Source organism: Chlamydotis macqueenii, chromosome 6 (genome assembly GCF_036417535.1).
Source record: "Chlamydotis macqueenii isolate bChlMac1 chromosome 6, bChlMac1.mat, whole genome shotgun sequence".
Classification (NCBI taxonomy): Eukaryota; Metazoa; Chordata; class Aves; order Otidiformes; family Otididae; genus Chlamydotis; species Chlamydotis macqueenii.
In genome coordinates, this window is record NC_141561.1 from 22,794,347 (window position 1) to 22,817,246 (window position 22,900).

Below are 22,900 nucleotides of genomic sequence, written 5' to 3' on the forward strand. Positions count from 1 at the left end.
CGCTCCCTCGCTACTGTGCTCACTACAAACACGGTGTAGCTCCATGGGTGGGCAGCCCTGACAGACTCAGTTGCCAGCATTGTGCTCCCACATGAGAATGGATGACCGGTGCTTAAGGCATAGGGATGCTTGTAACCAGCCTGGAGCACATTTTCCAGTAACAGCCAAAGCTTCCTTTGCAAAGTCATAGTAATGATTAATTGCCCTGCTGTTACTATGGTACCATAAATGGCACTAATGCTAATGAGAAACTTCCGGCAGAGCAGAAGAGATACAGAAGTTTACTTGAGTTTACAAGTTTAGAATTTTGTAGTCTCATGTAAAAGTACAGGACTATGCCATCTTTTCTAGGAAGAGAGAAGCTAACTTTGTATTTAGGTTCCTATTGGTTTAAAGTCTTTAGATGGAGCTAACAATCTTTTAATAGTTAAGGTGAGGTTGTACTAGATTACCTGAGTTTTCTTGCAGCTTGAATTATCCTATGATTATGTGATGATGCCTATGCTGTTAATGCAGATAAGGAAAATCAATTCTCTTGATTAAAAATGCATTAGTCTCACTTTTCTTAGGTGTTTATCTGTCTCCTCGGGGAACTTAAATTTCAGCAAGCCTTGGGAATAAATGCATTGTGTAGCAGCTACCATGTGCTAATTCTTTATGCAGTCACCTTTGGTGTTTGGCAGCTTTCTGCCATTAAGTGTGCAGTAAGTTATTGTGCCCTTGATGCTTAGTAAGAATGTCTTAATGGCCTTTGTTCCTACAGAGGCATGTAGTTACATGTCTTGCACTAGAAACTATGTCGAAATGCACTAATGGATCAACAGTGTAGCTAGTGAAGTATTAATTCGTACAATTCTTGCTGCCCATTAGCTTACTCATGCAGACACCTGTGGTTTCTGACAGAAAATGTAGTAATACTGATTAGGACCAAGTTGAGAATTCATATAAACAGAAATATTAACAATATTTATTATTTACTATTATGATAAGAGGAAGAATTCCATGTACTGAGTTAAATGTTTTAATAAGGACAAACACGCATATTTAGGATCTCATAGATAAAGCCTCAATTTCATATTGGTTCGAAAAAATCCTTTCTTACAGCTTGTAAAACTGTTTATTGTCACAAGATGGCAGTGTCAGAATACATAACAAACGAAGTACAGGTCGTGTTCAATACTAAAATGGCTAGTTTGAAAATCATATTAAAATATTTACAATATACCTGGTTTAAAGAGTTTGACTAGAGCAGATTTCTCTTTTACTGTTAGTTCTGTTCCACTGAAGTGGTAAAATATGCTAGCTGCTGCTGCTCATTGTGGTAATTTCATTTGCCATTGAAATGGGACCATACAATTTACAATACAGAGATCTGACAGGATTACCCATCCAGTACATCCTGAGTGGTGGCTGGTCTGCTTTCTGTACAAATTATTTATGAATTTTTGGGCTATTCAACAATCAAGAAAAGACTGAAGAGGACTTTTTTCTCTTCCTTTTTTTTTTTTTTTTAAGGTGAATGTCACACTATGAATTGCAGAGGTAACTAAGTGTTTTAGTCTTGCCTGAACTTGTTCCTAACAAATGCTTTGATAAATGTACTTAAAAGTCACACAAAGCCTTAGTAAGTCCCCTTCAAAATAAACAGACAATCCAGCCTGTTTAGAATCTATTAGAAAGAGGTCTTTATCCTCAGTTATGAGCAGATTCCAAATTTAGTTTTTATTTGACACTGTTACCTACCCAACTTACGGTCAAGATATACAGTAGTAGAAGTTCCTCTTAGAGATACTCATAGTTTGGTGTTGTCTTAAAAGTACTGCTGACTGCCTTGTTTATGTTCCGTTTTTGAACTGTATTTTGAAAGTGAACAGGTTCTGAAGGATGTCTGTTGGTAATGTCTCAGAATAAAGCTGGAGATAAATGCATTATGGCAAAAGCATGAGTATGACATCTTTGCCAGATTCTGCAGCATTGTGCTTTACTGAATTAGATCCATAACCTTTTACCCCAAATGATTAAGATTTATATTCCTGTCTGATAAAACAAGAAGGAATGAAGAGAAGAAAGACAAAGACCGAAAAGGAATTTGAGATGCATTTTTGCTGTAGTCTGCCAGCTGAATCAGAGTGTGGGCTGGGGGCCATTGCTAGTTTATCTTGCGTGTGTTTGGGTGGAGTTTTTTTTAAGCAGATCAGATGTTAAAAACAGACCAAGCTCAACACAGGACTCTGATTTTACAAAGCCTTTTTTTAGGAAAGCTTTAAAGGAGGAGCTGTGGATGCTTGAGTGGTATAGCAGTGTCAGTTGTAGAGAGATGCAGCATGCTGGGGATCGAAAGCCAAATAAGTTAGTGGGGTTGCTGAGGAGAATGACTGTGAAGAAAGAGGTTCAGATGTCCACGTAAGACAAAGAAGATTTTCTGGCTGTTTGAAACTGAGGACAAAGGAGGTATGTGGCAAGGTGAAGTGAAAACAAGGAAAGGGGTTTAAAGAAGACAGTCCTTGCAGTACTGCTTTCTGCATGTAAATTCCATTATGTATGGATGTAAATAGCCATTATGTATTTTTGAGATGATCTATGTGAAATCTCAACATAGGTTTGTACTGCAGTCTGCAGTGTAGTGTAAATACACTCAAGGCAGCTTAAATTATTTTGGGCATGTTTAAACTAATTTGGGCATGAGAACTGCTCTACCCATTGTAAAGCAGAGGTTGGCTGGACTAATGTACTCAGCTGAGAAGCAGGGTCTGTTGGCCCAGGCTGAGCTCCACAGTGTTGTGATTGTACTAATTTTGGTTTTGAACTTAGCTTATTGAAAGTTAATATAGAAAAATTACTTCACTTCTGTCTGCCAGATAACCTAGCAAAAAGTCCAAGACTTTGCAGGGAGCTTTTAGAGGATCAGATAGAAAGGTATGGAAATAATGAATATGTTATTACAGTACAGTTAATCTGATCTGTGAATATTTTAATTAGGAACTAGAAGAGAAGTTGGTCACAGTCTTTCTAGAACCGTAATACCTCCTTTAAGCAAATCACCTTGTTTTGTGTAAAGAGGATGGCCTAACATGTTGGCAAACTGCAATTCTAGTGTGGAAAGATATTTCTGTTATTTTTAAAAGTAGTTTGAGAAGGATTTGCTGTCTGAATAGCTGAAACATACTCTAGTGGAGGTAATGCATACTCTAGTGGAGGAAAACCACTTAATGGAACAGACAGTTTACTTTCATGTCTATCCTTTGGTTCCTCTGTTATAAAAGGAGATTTTTGCCGAGTGCAAACTGAACTGTGTCAAAGTAATAAGCAGCACACTTTTCAAAATGCCAGCTTTTGCAGATCTCCAATTAAACGTGGAGATGGTATGGAGTCCTGGAGGGACACAGATACAGAGAAGAGATAAAGTTACAAGGTGTGGGAAAATGATGAAGTTAAAAAAAACTAGCTACATCAGCTCTCTTATAAACTGAAAATATTGAATGAACTAAAATTTCAAAGAAGTGTGCCCAATCCCTTTCAACCTAGCACTCATATTTTTTTTCCTGTTTTCTTAATATCTCTTTCAAACCCCATGATTTTATTTACACATAATACAAAAATTCTGTTTCCCAAGTTGGAAGACAGAAAGTGTCACAAGTCAGGGAGGAGCATGCAGGGATGTGCCTCGTGATGGTGGAGGAGGAAATAAGGCAGAATCTTGTTTCTGATTCTCATCCATACCATAGAATGGTCTTAAAAATTCAATAATGTTTGAGATTGATGGGGGAGGGAGGTTTCACAACTGTTTCACTGCATGTGTCTCACCTGCCAGTGAGAGTCAGTGAAACTGAATACACAAACAGCCTCTGATTTGAACGCTACCATTTTATAGCGTGTTCAGAGGACAGATAGTAATGGAAACAATCTCATAGTTTTAAGTCTTTAATACTGTCTTTTAAATAGCTGTGTGAATTTTAGCTGGTTACCAGTGGCTAGAACCCCCTGCTGCTTCTGGGATTGCAGAGGGGAACAGCAAACTGAGTTTTGAGCTGCCAGCAATCCTCCTGAAGTCTACACCGAACAGCAGGAGATTCTTGAGCGTAAGGTTAACAGGCTTAATAGGAAACGCACACCTAATTCCTCAGGAGGCTGGAGATGTATAAACAAGGGACAGAGAGAAAATGGGGCTCTGAAGTCTTCAAGAAGGCAGACGGGCTTGCTCCTTTCGCTCCTTGCAGCAAAACTGCATCTCTATGGAGAATGATGATGGCTGGGAAAAAAACCTGAAATAACTTTCTCTTGATAGAAGCCTGGACTTTTCTTTAATGAGCATAGATAGGTCCATTCCAGCTCCTTGACTTAACACCTCAGAATATTAATTTATTTCTCAGACTGAACAGCTGCCTCATCAGAAGTTATCTTAGAAAATGGTTCCTTAACCAACACCTTTCCTTTTCTCTTCTTCTCTATTCTGTCTTTAAAGATAGACTCTTTAGGATGGTAAAGAGTCAAAAAAGATGAAGCGTTTCAAAGGAGTTTATTTTTCTGGAGGGAAAGAAGGGAGTGAGAAAAAAGTTGGAAGATGTAAATATTGTTTATGATCCACCTAATGGAAAAGTTTGGGTTTTTTTTTTTTTCTGTCTGTTTGGTTAATTTGCCCTAAACAGAGATCTTTTATATGAACTTTCTAAATAAAGTTGAGAATAATGTATTTGAGACCTGGAAGTCAAATTTTGTGTGAGCAGTAGGCACATTTTCTTAGTAGCTCCTTTGAGTGCAATTGTGAGTGTGGTAGCGTACATACAGTGTTTCAACTCTGAAAGGTGAACCTGTTAAGGCAGAACTTTAGTGTATAGCCTCTATTATAGGGTGTTTGTAGGGACTTCTGTTTAGGTGCCTAGGTGCTCATTCCCAAATAATCTGTCTTTTAAAGAGTGCCTGTCCATATTTGCGGAAAATATTTCTTAGAGTTGGTAAATTCTTCCTATATCTTTTCTAAGACACAATTGATTTTGTTTTTCTGAACACATAATTTTATATGGTAATATCTCTGCAAAAGCAATTTGCTATGGTTCAGGGAACTGGACTATTATGGGTATTTGTCTTTGTAATGCAATTATAAAGCTACTAACTTGATCTTAATAACATTTGCCTATTACCACTTATTAGATGCATGAAGGGAAAACAATGCAATTTTAAATGCAGAAAATGATGCTGAAATATGGTCATGCATGGGATGTAGTGGATGGGATGACAAATTTTTTTGCTTTTATTTTTGTAGACATTTCATGAATCCTACATTTTAGAATTAAACTGTATTTCTAATGTTAGGTAGGTAAAATTAGCAAGTGTTTTTATATGTTTATGTGTATTTGTCTGTGTGCATGTATGATTTCCTTAGTAAAATGGAGCGTATATCAGTTTAAATTTTTAATGCTGTTGCTGGGTTGTTTTTTTTTTTTATTACTCAAAAGACAGTCAGTTAATGCCCAACTTAGAGATATAAGTAAGAGTTCAGCTTCAAGCTTGTGCTCAGGAACATAGCAACTTGTAAGCCTAAAATAGAACATATATCCAAATATCTTGATTCATCAAATAACTTAATTCCTGGTAGTCTAATTTTTTTTTTTGTCTACAGTAGCTTGGAATTTGTGTTGGAACTGTTACAGAGGAGTTCCTGGCCAAGAGGGATTGATTTAGACATCATTCCATCACATGAATGGCATGCTTATATAGACTCTTTTGAAGTGGACTTTACTGCATGTTTGGGACAATCCTGAATACTCTGTTCCAGGTTGTTTTGGACTTTAATAGTTTTCCCTGACTTATGTGAAAAAAAAATATTATTTTTTTTAGTTTGATATTTAATCAGCAGGCATCCGTTAACAATTGAGAGACTTACTGTCATTTCAATATAATTGAAAGTTATGTTTACTAAGAAAACATAACAGATTTTCTTTCTGATGAGGGTACCCTATATAGGGCAGAAATTTATATTCTGAGATTGCATTTCTGATAGCAGTTATCTTTGGATCACCTCTGACATTTTTAAAGGATCTCATCATCACAACGGTATTAGAGGTAGATGAACAGAGGTCATAACTTTCTTTGAAAGGTGAAGGTGATTCTTGTGTTCTCTGCTTGTAAACAGAAATGTCTAATTCAACTGATGGTCATAGAAAACAGAAGTCCTACTTGCTTCTATATTTGGGCTTCCCATGTTGTTAATCAGCATATTGATTTTTTTTTGTTGGGACGTTTAATTAATTTTCTTTTAAAGCATATTGCTGAAGAATCTTAAGGCAGTGCTATTAGCAAATATGACATAAAGACTCTTAAAACATCCTGGAGTATTTAATATGTGTCCTTTTCTTTTTAATTCAAAGGATGCTGTGACAATATGCACTCTGGGAATAGGAACTGCTTTTGGAGAGTCCATTCTGGATAACACTCCTCGCCATGCTACCATCGTTACCAGAGAACATAGTGAGCTCCTTAGAATTGAGCAGAAGGACTTTAAGGCACTTTGGGAGGTAAATTCAGATTTATTTGCAGTTCATGCAGAAAAAAAGTGATTTAACCTTTTAAGTGTTTGTAATGAAATATAGGCACATTTATACTGTAAACAAAGTACTAATTCTTTTAAATTAGTTTGGACAAAAAGGAAAGTCTTTTTACTTCTTTTTAGTGCCTCATATTCTGCATGATTACATACTCCTGTGTTTGTTTCCTACAGGCATCTAGTGAAATAACTTAGGTGAAGTTTCTGCTGGAATTTATTTGTATACTGCAGGTGTTGCTTTTTTAGTCTGAAACTTGCTTTAATTGCCAGTATTTATGAGGAGAGTCTATCCTTAATATACTCTGATATTTTAAATTATCTCCTTTACTCCTGTCTCATCACCAGCTGGAAGAGGTTTAGAATTTGCGGATGGATCAAGATCACTTAAAAATTTAAGTTACTGATTACATGTGAATTCCCTTAAAACTTTCCTTTGTGGAGAATGTACTGCTGAGGTTCTTCATTCTATAATCTGTGTCTACTTTGGTATCCATGCTGAGTAGACTTCTTTAACTTGTTACTGTGCAAAGTTTCTGAACTTCAATCAGTTTGCATTTTTGAAAGCATTACACTTGATCTGAGAAGTGTTCTGGAAATTGGAAGGCATCCTGTTCGCCTGGCCTACACTATTGCCACTTTGTACTGCATGCTTGTTTTAAATGGTTACGGTACAAATTTAGTTGTTATGTAAAGCTGTCAGATAGTGTGACAGCATCCTAAACAGATGTCTGTTTAGGATCAGATCCCTAGATCTGCTGTCCCTTGCAGATCTAGGGACACTAACTGTATTTAAGAAATAGATGCTGGTTATAGCATTTCAGTTCAGCTTCTCTCCTAAATTCAGACAGATGTATTTTTTTTTTTGCTTTCTCTTTTTCTGAGAAACAGCAATATTGTACTCCAAATAATTGTCCTAAAGCAGTACTAAAGTAAGAGTATCAGAATGAAAATCGAATGCACAACCGGCTACACTGAGGGAACAGCACTAATATCACCTCTCTGAAAATATGTTGCCTTGAGCGTAGTTAATGATGCAGGGTGACCAAGGTGTGAAAGACCAATTTGTGAATGAAATGTGCTTGCCATTGAATGCTCTGACAGTATCAGATTCCGTTCTTGGAATTGTGTAGCCATAACTTGTACTTTTTTTTTAACAATGTCTGCAGCTGAAATAAAATACTAGTGAAGTCTCATAGCAAATTTGAGGAAATTCATAATGCAATATTTTTTTGTAGTTCATGCTTTTTTTCTCTAAAGGAGATGCATTATAGTTTTAGTCCTCAGCATTAAAAGATTAAATATGCTAGTGGTCTGATCTGTTTTAACATACTGCACTTACCAGTGGTCAGAAATTTTAAGTGTAGGTAGTGCTTTACAAGCTTATGATGGAGGAGAATAAATGCAATTGTAGGTTTCTCAAGTAACATTAAAAAAAAAAATCACTTTTAAGTGGTATAAATAGAGTAATTTCTGCTGTGTATAGGACTTTCCTGCTAATCCTTCAGAGATTGTTGGTTTCCTATCAGAAGTACTGGAGGAGTGGAGGTTAAGTTCCCTTCTTAAAAATTTTGAACCTTAAAACATATTTAAGGTTGATTTAAAACAAAAATGGTGGTGTCATTTGCACTTTAATCACTAATACAATATTATTTCTAACTATTTTGCTGATTTTGAGTTTTTTGGTGACAGATGATTTTAGAAAAGGTCACGTGTGTTGAAAGTATTGGGAGCTATCATAGGGAGCCTTAGCACACATCTTGTATGTTGCAGATTTTATGAAATTGTCCAGTAGAGCATGTGATAGATGCTGCAAGTGTCATTCACAGACTATAGTTTAGCTTTGTGGTGCTTCTTTGCCTTTTTTTGCAGTTTTACAGTGAATTTTTAATGTATCTTGGTCTGCTTTCTTTCAAGGAGGCTATCTGTGCTCTCAGTGGGCGGAAAATTATGTCACAAAATATAGCTTTGCTGATTAGTCTGAGGTAGAACTAAGTTGTGCATTTTTTTCAAGGCAATATTTGTTTCCTTGCAATCTACTAATCCCAAAGCCTTTATAAATTGCAACTAAGGTATGGAAAACAGGTAATGTTAAAAATGGACAGAAAATTATTTAAGAAAATTCCCCTAAAATATACTAGCAATAGCAGCAGTAGTATATTATTATCTAAGAAAAGAAAATACTTTTCTTCAAGGAAACTTTTTGTTATGTTATGGATGCTGTGTTGTTCTGTTTACCATAACCTAAGATTCATCTATCTTTGCTGTGACAAAGCCCAGATGGCAAAACTGATAGTGACGTGCCGTTCAGATAATTTTAAAATTTGTTTTTAATGAAAACCGACACAAAGTCAAGAATGGATCACAGGTATTTATTATCAGTGGTCCCGTGGGAAAAATGGGAAAAGGCAACAGTGTCAGTGTCGTTACAATCCAGATATATTAAAAACTAAAATCTAGTGCATACGAATTTCAGCTTTCGAGATAATGAGAGTTTAATACCAGAAAGAAGTAGTTTCTCCATTTTAAAATGTTGAATAATTCCAAAATAATGTAGCTTAAGAACAACCTAAATAAGATTGAAATTTTTAAAATGGTTACTACTTTTATCAATGTAGATTTTTATGATAAATAGTAGAAATGAAAAAAATACATTCTATGTGTGATTAAGGTTTTTTATTTGTTTTTTTTCTCAGTTATGAAATTTACTTTTGGGAAAATATACTTTTTTCCCCTCTTTTGAGGGAAAGAACGAATGAAAACTCTCTGTTAGCTGATTAAAGATTTTTGGCATACAAAGCATAGAAATTCCAAGACTGCAATTTTTAGTATTTTTTTTTTATTTCTAGATTGTGAATATAATCTTGGAAAATGAACCAGTATAACTTGATTCAGTATTTAATTTATTGTGCAGCTAATCTGATAGGACTAAGAGCTATGAACTGTCTTCTGTTACAGTAAAAATTTGTTAACCGTGAAACCTACTGATGATGAAGTTCATGTTTGCCACAAATGCTTTTCTACCACAGATTTTCAGATTTTTCTGAGTTTTGTTTAAATTGAAAAGTAACTTTTCCTGCATTAGCTGCATTGCTCTAAGAAACAATTGGATTGATAGAATGTTTCACAGACCACATGTGGCTTATTAACATATTTAATACACAGTATACAGCAGAGTGTATTAATTTCTTTGAGTACAATTACAATTGGGTCTATACCTGAAAGAAAGAGATTGCTACTTCTAGAAAGACTTTTGTCATTTTTATCACTATTCTTTTTTGAGTTTTATAAATTTAGAATCATAGAATCATTTAGGCTGGAAAAGACCTTTTAGAGTCCAACCATAAACCTAACACTGCCAAGTCCCACTAAGCCATTAAATACTCTTTGAAGAAAAGATAGGATATTCTTTATAAAAAATATAGTAAGATGCCTTCTAAATCAACCATTTAAATACCGAAAGATTTTCTACGACCTTCATTTTTAACAGTCAGGGAATGCTGGTGAAAACAAATGATATTGTCCCGATGACAACAATTACCGGTTAAAATGGCCTAGTCTTTTCTCTAATGACTATGTCTCTTGAAGTAGCATCCTGTTTGGGAACATCTGTTGAACTTCTACGCTTACTCATCCTTGGAGACTTGTTTTCTATCAATGGCTGCTATAGCAGATTGAAGGTGATGAAATCTCTGGTTAGGTTCTCATGCAGCTGAGCACGGTTCCCTGATGAAGAAGTTCTGGGAGGTTGTGGGAATCACTGGTTATATGCCTTTGTGCACCAATTGTCCCTGGCCTTCCTCTCCGAGGAGCACTAATAAACATGAAAAAAGTTATTCGTCACTTATTATAACACTGACTTCTAAGCTGCTCTATGAATCTGTAGTAAGAGATGCTCTTTGTGTTGATAAGAACTTACTTTCCCACTTTAGCATCAATGAGTTAGTGTGGTGCTAGCTACCTTGCCCAAAAAACTGTTTCAGAGCACAAAGGAAAATACATCCAAAAATAAACATGAAAGCAGAAGGCTACACACGAGGAGCTCTGGTCATGCACATCCTGTTGGGTCACTGCTTTGCTCCACCCCTAATAGTTGGATTCTTTTAAACAGAGTAGGAGTGAAGTAAATGTATTTGAGCAGTGTTATCGTTACAGAAGTTCTCTGTAGTTCATTCTCAAGCTTTGTCCTTTCATGCAGTTGCAAACTGATTCAAACCCAGACAGGAAGGGAGTGAATCTGCTGAGAGGTGACCTATTTTTAGAGGTCTTTCCTACCACAGTGAATTACTCAGCCTTCCTTGGATAACATACAAATAACCAATTTCCTTTTGTGTGGAATAAGATTGTGTTAGAAGTTACTGAACATGCCTTGAAGAAACATTTCATCTTGAGTAAATGAAGAACAGCGATTGCTTCGGTATGCAGTAACTTTGGAGAGAGGGAGTCTTGGCCCCTATAAGGTCAGAATGAATATTTTAATTCTTCTCTATTCTATTCAACACATCTTGTAGTCTGACAAACAGTAGCGTAACTTGCTTCCTGCTTTTGCCTATCTGATGGTAATTCAGTAGCCCTCAGCAGACTTGCTCTGAAGGTATAGCTTTGGGAGAAGCAGCTTTCTTACTGTCTTTGTTTTCTGAACACTGAACGTTAGTTTTTAAAGAGCTAGTTTAAAAACAGATCCTCTTTCAGAACAGAATAAATTTTACATATAGTTTCAGTGGAATACTGTGTAGGAAATACACATATGAAATGGCATGCTGATTTAAACGTTGTAGCACTGTTCAGTGAGATTTCTGAATAAGGCTTAAACTCCTCAGAATTGAGACCACAGCTCTCAGTGCATTTGCATGTAATATCAGTTTGACTTTTTAAGGTGTATATAATCACATCCCTTATATCAGGGTATCATATAATCTTATGCCTCATTTTATGTGTCAGGATTGTGGCAGTAGGAATTATGAAGGCACTGTAAAAATACATCAATGAAAATGCACGTGTAAGGATTTTAATTTGTTGTATCTATTTGGCCATGCTGTAAGTACGTTATTTATCAAAGTATGTTACTAAATCTCGTGTAGGTGTTTCGCAGTGTAATGCAGTAGGCAGCATTTCAGAGAGGCAGCCTTTTCCTTGCCTTAGGCTGCTGGAAAATACATGTTACATTGCTACTTGAGAGTGATCTTGCTTCTGTCTCTGGTAGACTCCTGAATACTTCAACATGTTTAAGGAGTATTAGGAATCTCATGTAAATGTCAGTACTTTCTAATGCACCTTTTCACCAGTGAGTATTCCATGCCAGAAATTCTTTCCGGTTGTTCTGGTTTTGTATAGTAAGGGGGGGCCTAAGGTGAGACATTAAATTTGATCTGAGAAATGAAATATTGGGAGGAGGGGAATCAAACAAAAAGTCAGATTCATGTCCAGTCGCTAAACTATCAGCTTGATTTATGGTATAATACTCTGACAGTTTATTGCCCAGTTATCAACTGCAGAAGTCTTTGCTATGATTTACTGATTTCCCATAGATGAACATAGTAGAGGTATAAAACTATAGTTAATAAAATACAGAATATTTAGCTTTACAGGATGGATGATCATGTGATTTAAAATAGTGAAGTGCTTGGAGACCCACACAAGTATAAAAAGATGGTCACGGAACACTCGGCTGTCTTTACTCGCTTCATGTCACACTCTCCATTGGCTGCTCAAACTCTGCTTTGATGATTTGTCTCTAATGTGGTTTTATTTGAGAAATGTAAAAGTGATAAAGTTGTAGTAGCCTGCATTCGCAATGTAGTTAGAATACTGTGTTCACCAACCTCTCAAATAACCATCCTGTCAGTATAAGGAAGAATTGTTCCATCTTATCAGATACAAAATACAACACAGAAGGAAGATGCACGATGACCTAAGTGTATGGAATCTGTTGCTTTGTGCTGTCTGCAAATCTTCATCTGATGACCAATTCAAATTTGTATGCAAAGAAACAGATCTAGTGTGAGAGATGTTGAAAAATGAAGTGATGATAGGCAAGCAGGAGATATTTTTCCTGGAGTAACATGTGGAAGGAGGAGGAATATAAAAAGTTCTCCTTCCCCCCAGGTTTACAGTATGACAGTAAACACAGAATTGGCAAGATGTGAGCAAAGCTTTGAAAGTAACTAACATCCCACCTTCATACCTTCTGTGTTAATACTGATAAAGTATGCAAGTAAAGAGCAAGGAAAGATTCCAGAATTCTTATTATATGAAAAAGAAGTGCCAGATTGCACTCTCAGTTTTGCTGGTGTCAATTGAGCATATTTCAAGTGAATACAGTACAATTGCTTTGGTACACATGCAGCTAAGTTGGGAGCAGAGTCTGGCCTTTAGTGCTGCTGTTATGTTGGTTTTGACCGTCCTTGTGATATACTTATAGGGTTTTATCTCTTATTTTGTTTTATCAAACATTTCTGATGGTAGCGAGTGATACTCTGTCTGGTAGAGCAGATTTAAGTGAGTATGGAACGGCATTCTATCCTCAGCAGCCAGACTTCACATCAAAACAAGCCATGGTTGTCAGCATAGCAACACAGTGACTGCTGCTTTCATTTGGATGTATTAATCACTTCATGTTTTAAAAAATGGATGCAGATTTTGTGAACACTGTTTGTGACAGTGTATCTCCTAAGGTAATCTTCCTGGCCATTGGTAGTGGAGAAACTTATCTAGGAGTTAATCTGGATTTTTCACTTCAGTGACACGGTTTTTCTCTTGAAGTGATATGTGCTGATGGAAGTGTACAAGTCTTTTGATAGGTTCTTGCTACGATGTGTTCTTTTCTAAATAATGGCATTATGACCGCAAAGTTCATAATCAATGATTGTCCACTCTGTTTCAGATAATTTGCTGTGTCCTTATGTATGATATTCATATTGTCAATGAGGCAGAATTTCTGCAGAAGATCAAGGGATCCAGTTAGTTTTAACTCTGTGAGTTTCCCTTTCTTTGTTATTGGTGGTTTAAAGTAACAGATGCGGGCACTTCAGACACCCGTTAAGCGACTGAACAGATTGAAAAATAACAAGCTGATTGGGAAGCCCTAATCCTTCCTCATGTGTCTCTGCAACAACTTTCCTGATGCGTGTTCTTTTATGTCATCTCTACAATCAGTTTGCACCTCAGTCTCCCAGTTTATTCTGAATCTTTCAATAGCAGTGTTTTCTGACTGTGTCACTGATCACCGTGTGGAGATGGAATAAGGCTTTGTAGGCCTAATTTCTCTTAAAGTATACTAGCATGTCATTTCTCTTAGGTGAAGTTCTGTATCACTACCCATCAACTTGAAGCCTCTGTTGAAGCGTGTTATACTAGACACTGCAAAAATATATTGTCATTCCTGTTTACAACCCTTGTAAATGTTTGTATGTTTATTAGCACTTCAGAGAGTCTTAAATGTCTTAAATTATATTGCAGAAAGTTTGACTTACTTCACATGCCTTTTTGGCTAGAAAGAAATAGAAACATCAAGCGAGCATGTCAGTCTCCTTGTTAAGTAACGCCTTTATTGGTTTTCTCATATTTTATCATGGTTAGAGGTAAAGTTGAAAAATATGAATTCATCCAATTTTCAAGAAAAGAAATTATTTTGATTAATTCCTGAAATATTTAAATTACAGAAGAACATCTGAGAAACTGAAATGTTTACACTTAAAGTCTGCAGATGTTTTTGAGGCTGCTATTTTTCTTTGAAGCTTTACTGTCAAACTTGCACTTTCTATAATCAGCTTTTTTATTAGCAAAGAAACTGCTTTTCATCCTCAGCAGATTGTATTATTAAATGTGGTATCTCTAAGCATGATGTGCTAAATGGCAAAAACATATATTGCAAAATTCAACTGGGAGCCTACAAATCTTATTTCAGGGAGCAAACTTTTGATCTTTCATTAGTTCATTTTTATTAAGTAAGAATGTCTTTCAGAAGAATCATAAGATTTGAAGATTATAAAATAGTTTCTGGCTTTTTTCCCAAACATACGTTTTAACTATCAAATATGTGTCTCATTCTCATCTATCATCGAGAGAAAAAATCATAGAATCATAGAATGGTTAGAGTTGGGAGGGACCTTCAAAGGTCATCTAGTCCAACCCCCCTGCAAGGAGCAGGGACATCCCCAACTAGATCAGGTTGCTCAGAGCTTCATCCAGCCTGGCCTTGAATGTTTCCAGGGATGGGGCCTCCACCACCTCTCTGGGCAACCTGTTCCAGTGCTCTACAGCCCTCATTGTAAAAAAAATTTTCCTAATATCCAATCTAAATCTACCCCCCTCTATTTTGAAACCATTACCCCTCGTCCTATCACAACAGGCCCTACTGAACAGCCTCTCCCCATCTTTCTTGTAGGCCCCCTTGAGGTACTGGAAGACTGCTATCAGGTCTCCCTGGAGCCTCCTCTTCTCCAGGCTGAACAGCCCCAACTCTCTCAGCCTGTCCTCATAGGAAAGGTGCTCCAGCCCTCTTATCATCTTGGTGGCCCTCCTCTGAACTGGACACAGTACTCCAGGTGGGGTCTCACCAGGGCAGTGTAGAGGGGCAGAATCACCTCCCTCGACCTGCTGGACACGCTCCTCTTGATGCAGCCCAGGATGCAGTTGGCCTTCTGGGTCACAAGAGCACATTGCCAGCTCGTGTTGAGCTTCTCGTCCACCAGCACTCCCAAAATGCATAACAGAATTATGCCTTTATAGATATGTGTATTTGTGTATATAATCTGCTATCTATCTAATATGCAGTATGTGTATATATTACTACATTAAATTTGTATTTGCCTTGTCAAACTTCTGTGTCAGATTGCCTGGAGCTTTGGTTCTAACTGCATTTGTGGTTGACAGCATCTTTTCCTGCCTTAGAATGGATACCATAGTGATGAACTGCATAAGGCTTTGCTTATACTTTTAAACTTTTGGATTTGACACAGAACATCCATTCCTTAACTCAACCGTGGGGTCGTATGTGGCTGAGGTTGTTTTAGAGATTGACGCTTTCTGATCATCTGGTCAGTGTTAGCATCTGAATCCTTGGTTTCTTTCAGATGAGTCATGCTTTTTCTTCCTCACACAAAAGGTTAATCTATTATTACTCGTTCCTCCAGGTTCTTGAGAAAAATAGCAAGCCATTAGAAGCTTCCTTTTAGCAGTGAGTTTTTGTTGCTTAACATAAATGGATATGGTTGTGTGTTCCTCCAAGGCATTCCTATAGAATCTGTGCTTGCATGCTGCATTTTAAGAGGTGCTTTCTGCTTGTACTATATAATGGGTCAGGCAAATAATGTGATACCATTTATTAGATCAATTGATATGTTTTAATATTGACATTTTAAAAGTCCATTAGCTTAAACCTACAGGCATTAAAAAAAAAACAAAAAACTAGAGATCTTTGACAATAAGATCTGTGGCAGTGGAAGGCCTTATGCAGATTAACACATACTGAAAGCAAGGCTATTGTATTATATTATATATTGTTCTTTTTTATTCTGACAGTCTTGTTTCGTTTATAAAACATTATATAATTCTTGTAGCATTAAAAATGTAACCTTCAAGACGTATTTAGTGGAATGTAAATTCCTGCTTCCTTAAGGAAGCACTCCCTTCAACGAGCATTCAACAACTTAGAACTCAAAACAAGCTAAATCCTAGACATTATCAATTTATTAGGAATATGGATTAATAAATGGGCTGAAAAGAGTGCCTTTACTTGCCTGAGCTAGTACAGTTCTGATAGAAATATTTTTTCTGGTCATAATCAGAGCTGTATGGTTCGATGTTTGCCATTTCCCTTAGACTGGCCCTCCCTTCTTTTCATCCGTGGTGAAACCCTGCCTTATTGAAGTCAATGCGCATTGTGGGATTTCAACCCAGGTAATTACTAATTGCTTCCTTCTCCTTGTGTAATATGCAGCACAGGCTGTTTGCACTAGGTTTGATTCCTCTTCCCTTCTGTAACAGTTTCTATCCACTTACATAGCTGATGTGACGTGAGATCATGAGGCCGGAATCACTCAAGTGATTTGTGGCTTAGTAGTTCAGGGCTGCTTAACAAAATGGTCAACCCAATACTTGTACTGAAGTAAATTTTATCAAAGCCTTACTAACTCTAGGCATCTCAGAGTTACGCTTAAAAATTAAGATACAGGAGACTAAGAACTGAGTATGGAATATTTTGACTGTGACAGAGAATAGCAATTAGAGAGCCCAGCTTGTCATCTGTGCCGATTATGGCCAGTCCCAGATACCAAGAAGAGAAAGAGATTTAAAAAAATGATAAATCCGTATGCCCGGTCTTGAATCAATCCTTGTTTCAATCTGAGCACTGGAACTCTAGCACTTAAAGTTCTCGGGGTTAGTGGGTGTTGCTCTAATTGCATTTGTTCAGTGAGCTACAAAATTCCTGGAAACCTATTCACCAGCAATGTGAAAATATCAGGCCTTTGCCCTGAGGGCCCTCCAGGCCCTCTGCAATGTTTAAATCTGAAGGGGATTTATGGAACAACCTGTTCATGGATGATTTTTTTGCTTTTGATGAATGGTTGTTTATGCCACAAATATTCAAGAATAGCACATAATAAGATACAGTGGCCTTCTAAGGCATGTGCTCCCTGTATTTTTGTACTCCGTAATGAAGTGGATGTTCACAGAATTCATGTCTTCATCTAATATTTCTGTTACATGCTGCTGTTGAAATCAGTGGTTTATCAGAATTTGTGGATTCATGTGATCAGTGAGATGTGATGCTTAGGGCTCAATTTCTTTATTCTTCATCTCATGCCTGATTAGATAAGACCATTAGTGTGTATGTCCTCTGAACTCTGCTTAAAATAGTTTCTTAGTTAAATCTCAAATGAAGAAGTTAAAAGAAAACTGAAACTCAAAAAAAAAAAAAGACACACTAAATATCTTTTGATGTAACTTCTGTTTGTTTTAAACTACATTGATAAAATACCGTTGTCCTTCTAGATGCTGTACTTAGCTCTAAGCCCAGCTTGTATACCCTTTTTTGAGGGTGATACATAATTAGCATTTAGAATTAAATCTTGCCATCCTGCATTTAGTATTTATTGATATAATTCAGCTTGCTTGCATTTTAACCTCTGACCGTTTCCTGAGTAATTTCTATTTAATTTTGCATTCCACCTCTCTCTTGACCTTTGGAAAATACCTTTTCTGACTACCAATGGAGACCATTTTCTTGGGGTATTAACCACTTAATTTTCTAAAATAAACATACAAGCTTTATTCTGTTAGTTTCCACAAAACCCTATGCAGACATTACTGAGTAAAAGTTAGTGGAAACAGGTGCAATATCATTGTTTTGTTTTAGCAGAACAAAAATATGCATTACAGTATGATTTTTGTATGAACTGGTCTTTGAGAAACTGAGTCCTTCAAAGAAATCATGCTGTTTTGAAAGGACTGAGTTACAAGAGAACTTGTTTGACTTACTTAGGCTGTTACGCTTAATTCTCTCTGGGGATAACGCTGGAGACTCTCAGTGCAATTAAGGAAAGATTAAAAGCTCAGTACAGGCTTATTTTCTCTCTTCTTTCTTTCTGACAATACCCTTCAAGCCTGTATCCTCTCTGGAAGCATGAATCTCAAAAGCCTTTTTTCTTTCTGCCATAATTTCTCAGGCAGTTTTCCAGTGTGCTTCTCTTCCACAGATTTATGAATGTGGTTTCTCTTTCTGTGTTCGTCACTTTTCATCCTCCTGGCATTTAATGCCAGTTTTGTTGATCTCTGGTTAAGAGTTCATTGGGTGTTTCTCCTTAGCTTTATATCCTATTATACAACCAGGGATCACCAAACAGTTAGGAAATAATGCTTGCACTGTTAAGTTGGTGAGAATTATACCATCACTTAGTATTTCTTAGTACATTCACTCTGCAGAGCTAAAGGAGTGAAATGTAGTAAAAGTGTAGTTAAGCAGATGTGTCTGAATACCCTGATGGAGTGTCAGATTTGATTGCTGAGAAGGTACTCGTTTTACATAATGCTTTATCAAAGAAGAGCTACTCTTCAGTCTGAACATGTAATATCCGGAGCATTTACCTATGCTGTTGCTGTGGTATGGTTGAAAGATTATATGATTTGAGATTACAACAGAAGTTCACATCAAAACTCTCATCTTTGCAAGTTGTTCCTGTCTGATGTGTTTACATACATCTGCCATATGGGGTTGCCTTATAGAGGGTGTTATTTCTACCTGATCTCTTATACAAAATATACTTTTTATTTTGTGTCATTTTATTCTGAGACAGACCTTTCCTGTTTTAACAACAAAATGTAGATTTTTTTCCTGCCTTTTAACCTTTCTGAAGAATTACTTGATATGACTTCAGAAAATGATAGATCCTACCAGTCAGCCCACAAGTATTGATACTTGAATTTTGTCAACTTTGTACTCTAAAATTATGTAAAGGTGTGAGGCACAGGAAATCCTGGAAATGCTACAGGCTCTAGCAATGGTCGCAATACAGATTTTATTACCATAAGAGTTGTCTAAGGGATTGATTTTATATGGGCATCCATACTGTTAGTCCAAGTATCATTGCAGAATGGTAGGTCAATTATCTTTCCTAGTATCCATTAACTGTACAATGTCTTAGGGTAAGAATTGAGTTAATCTGTATTGAATAAAATGTAGTGAATGGTTGTGATATCCAGAAGCAGACCATGAGTTGTATTTTCCCACCTTATTTAATGAAATAATTCATACTACTAGTATGAATTTTATGCTTTTTAATGTGTGAGAAAACAGTAGACCCAGAAAAAACACCATTTATGTTGCTGCTCTTGTGCAAGTCGCCTTTGCATGGAAATGGAGAGGTACTTTATATCTGCTGACTCCCCTGAGGAGCTGTAGAACAATGGCAAAGCTTATACTTACGGTAGTATGTGTACGGAAAAATAGTATCGAATGTCTAGAAAGAAATAGATTCTTGACTATGATTGGCTTTTTTTTTTGTGTGTGTCCAGCTAATGCAAAGCTTTAGCGTATTTCTTCTGTTCTTACCAATTAACATTTCTGTTGATTTTTTCTTTTATCTTTACTGCTAAAACTTTCTCTTCTTTATTTCAGTCTACACACGCATAGCTTCATTATCTAATAATGCTGTTGCCATGTGTACAAATGAAAATTATGAATTTAATATGCTAAAGAGCTTTTTACAGAAGGTAAAAGCAACTCTTACTTTGAAAGCTGTTAAAGTAATAACGAATGCTGTCTTTACATTAGATGTATTCTTTGTAAATGAACACTTTTGAATGGCTTGCTTTGTTCGAGTAGAATTTTCTGTAAGAGATGCCCATGTGACTCCCCCCAGAATCAGATTGCTCAGCGTGATGAAAATAAGTAGAAACATATATGGAAGTTTTGATACTGTAGAAAATAAATTATCTTAATATTGCTGCTGGTCATGAATATGCTGCCTTCTTTACTGGGACCTCTGTCTTGGCATTTTTACTGCCACAGCACTGCTCGTCTATTTATACTAGGCATTAATCACAAATTGCTCCATAAGAGAAGTGGAGGGGAAGATAGTCCTACTTTCTTGGGCACTCTGCATGGTGAGAGAGCAGCAGCATGAATGAAGTATTTGGTATCTTAAAACAAGATGGTGGGGTTCCATTAAGTTGTATTTTTTCTTGTTAACAGTGTGTAGAAAGGCATGATATTCTTAAGCCAAACCTGTCTAATTACCCTAATTTCATTGCAATAATGGACAGTAGAATTTGCCATGCGTATGGCAAAAGGCTCCACATACTATGTCGTCTGTCTCTTGCTGTGACCAAAGCCTGCTATTTCAGAGAAGCTTGTAGAGCCCTTGATGAACTGTTTATGTATTGTAAAAAGGGAATGTAACAGCACAGCATACTGCGTAAATAAAAACCTGTCCGGCATCCTCCTCGTCAGTCTTCAGAAATCAGACTGCTTCTGTCCATTCCTTTGGAACTAAAATTATGTCTTTATTTAATGACATCTTTATTTAGTTTCTCTCATTCCATTCACTCTCTCCGTCTCCCCTCCAGAAAGCTATTGGTCCTTATTGTAGGATCTCTAAAATTTTGTCTTTGCACAATTTAAGTATCTATACCAAATGGCTTGTGAATGGGTGCTGCTTTTGGAGAAGGTTTCACAGACAAGTGCATCATACACTGCTAAGAAAGAAATTTATTCTGATTTCCCCTCCAAAAGTTGTTTTCAGAGTTCATCCTTTGGTTCTTGTCTGTACTGCTTTCATGACTCTCGGATGACTTCTCTCTGGCCTCAGTATTTATATCCTTCACGATTTGCACCTTGTGGTCATGCCTGTGTTTTCTCGTAACTTAAAAAAATCACATAACTGTTCTTAATTTTCCTGCAATGCCATCATGCTTCTTTGTATGACCTCTCGGAACACAGAATTATATGACTCTGTACTTCCTATGTGTCTGGAACATACCTAATCTGATGTTTACTATCAGTTTTACGTGTCAGAAAGTATCATGAGTTATTTGTTGAAAACAAAGAGAAATGTGAAAAGAATCCTCCACTGAAAAAAATGGTGCACTTAGCATGTCTAGATTTACTTATTCCAAACTTAGTTAGAGGTTGAGAAAGTTGTAATACCTAACAAACAACTTGTGGCATCGGTGTCTGGATAAAGAAACCTGTCCCACATTCACTGTGTGTAATGTTACCTCTTTACCTAGGGTAGCTGTCTACATTTACCAAAACAATTTTTTCCTGGTCTGTTCACCCAAGTTGGGTTTTGGCCTTTCTAATTTTTTTTCTAAGTGTGGTCTAAAATGTGTCTTACAATGGCCTTTACACATGGGCTTTCTAAAGCTTAACATCTTTTTGTGAGGCTGTGTCTGTTCATTGGGCAGATGCACCATTCTCAGTTGAGAAAGCTATTTCATCTGTCTGGATTTGAAGGCTTTAAAGCTAAGTTTATCTCTCTTGGTTATAAAATATACATTTAATGATAGATTCAGCAATCCAAAGATTCTTGAAGAGAAAGCAAGGAATAAAACACAATGTTATATTGCCATGCAGTAAGACAGTTTATAACTGTCATCCTTTATTTCATCTTCAACCTGTAGTCTGATCTGATGTGGGAAGTGGACATTTCACAACACTGACACTAAAATGCAAGCAGACATACAGGGCCATTTTGAGAAAAGTGAGAAATTCAGCGTCATTGTAACACTGTTGTTCTAAGCAAAAACATGAGGCTGATCGTTAGCTATTCGGAAGGATAAGATGTAGGCTTGTGCCTTCTATCTATTCAGCTTTTTCCAGGGATTCTCTGTACAATGTTTGGCAAGTGAGTTCTGTAGCCCATGGGACAGCACGTAATCTCTTCTGTTTTGTTCTTAGTTGATCCTTGCTGCTTATGTAGCCCATGTTGTGGCCTGTGCAGTTTGCAGCTAGTAGACTCCTCTGATTTTTAGGGATCTCTGTATTTCAAATCCCATCTCAAGTTTTACTTTGAAAGAAAGGTCCCTGTTTTTCTTGGAGAGAGTTTTTCTTTATTTTCCCTGCTGTTTTTTCTTGCAGAGAGCACCTTGAAATGTAAGCTGCATACTTGGGGTTAAAGTGTTGCTATTGATTTATTTCCCCTAAACGTTATTGATTAGTTGATCTCCTATTCACAAAGCCAGGTCTATACTAAAATTTTGCTTGCAGAGTTGTGGGGAAGATGTCATAGTGTTAGTTTGGGAAAACAGGGGTTTTGTGTGGTAGTTAGCATAATGGAGGACTAGTGTAAGGATAGTTACAAAAAGCTTTTGCTGGCTTCAATTGTATTATCCCTAAGATAATCTGCTAACCAAGGTTAAAGTGTAGGGCAAGCTCTGAGTTGGCCTTTTGAAACTTGTAGTATACTCCCTTAATTTTTCCATGTCATGGCAGTGCTCCATGGGAGGAATGGGCTGTCATTAATCAGACAGATTACCAGTAAATTCTTATGTTCTTCCCCATGGAAAGCCTGAGATGTGCCAGCTCTCCTGTGCAGCTATTGTGATTTCTAGCTGCAAAAAGACAGGTCATATAAACCTGTCTTGTGAAAATTGGAAGTCTTTTTGCAATTTTGATCAAGGCATTTAATTTTACCCTCTTACTTTCTTCATATGCGGAGTGAGAAGATGGTATATATTTGTTTCCTGAAAGCTTTTTGATGATTGTTGAATGGTTGAACAAGCTATAAACATCCAGATGTATCATATGCAACACTTACTTGAACACATAGACTCTCAAGTGAAGAGGTTGCCCTTTACGATGCTTGGGGCCTCAGCACAAGCAGCTAGGTGCCCTTTCTGTGATGGGACTCCAACTGTGGC

The 22,900-nt window shown here is 36.8% G+C and overlaps 1 protein-coding gene across 3 annotated transcripts in view; it reads left to right on the plus strand.

Moving 5' to 3' along the window:
* RAPGEF4 (Rap guanine nucleotide exchange factor 4) overlaps positions 1-22,900 on the plus strand; it is a 152,751-nt gene that overhangs the window by 14,491 nt on the left and 115,360 nt on the right. For 2 of the 3 annotated variants that reach the window (XM_086750857.1, XM_086750859.1), the window contains exon 4: positions 6,366-6,512. In XM_086750857.1, coding sequence (XP_086606983.1) covers positions 6,366-6,512 — 147 coding nt within the window. Of the gene's footprint in view, positions 1-6,365; positions 6,513-10,905; positions 10,999-22,900 lie in introns of those variants that run through there. The other variant, XM_086750860.1, reaches the window with a different exon arrangement.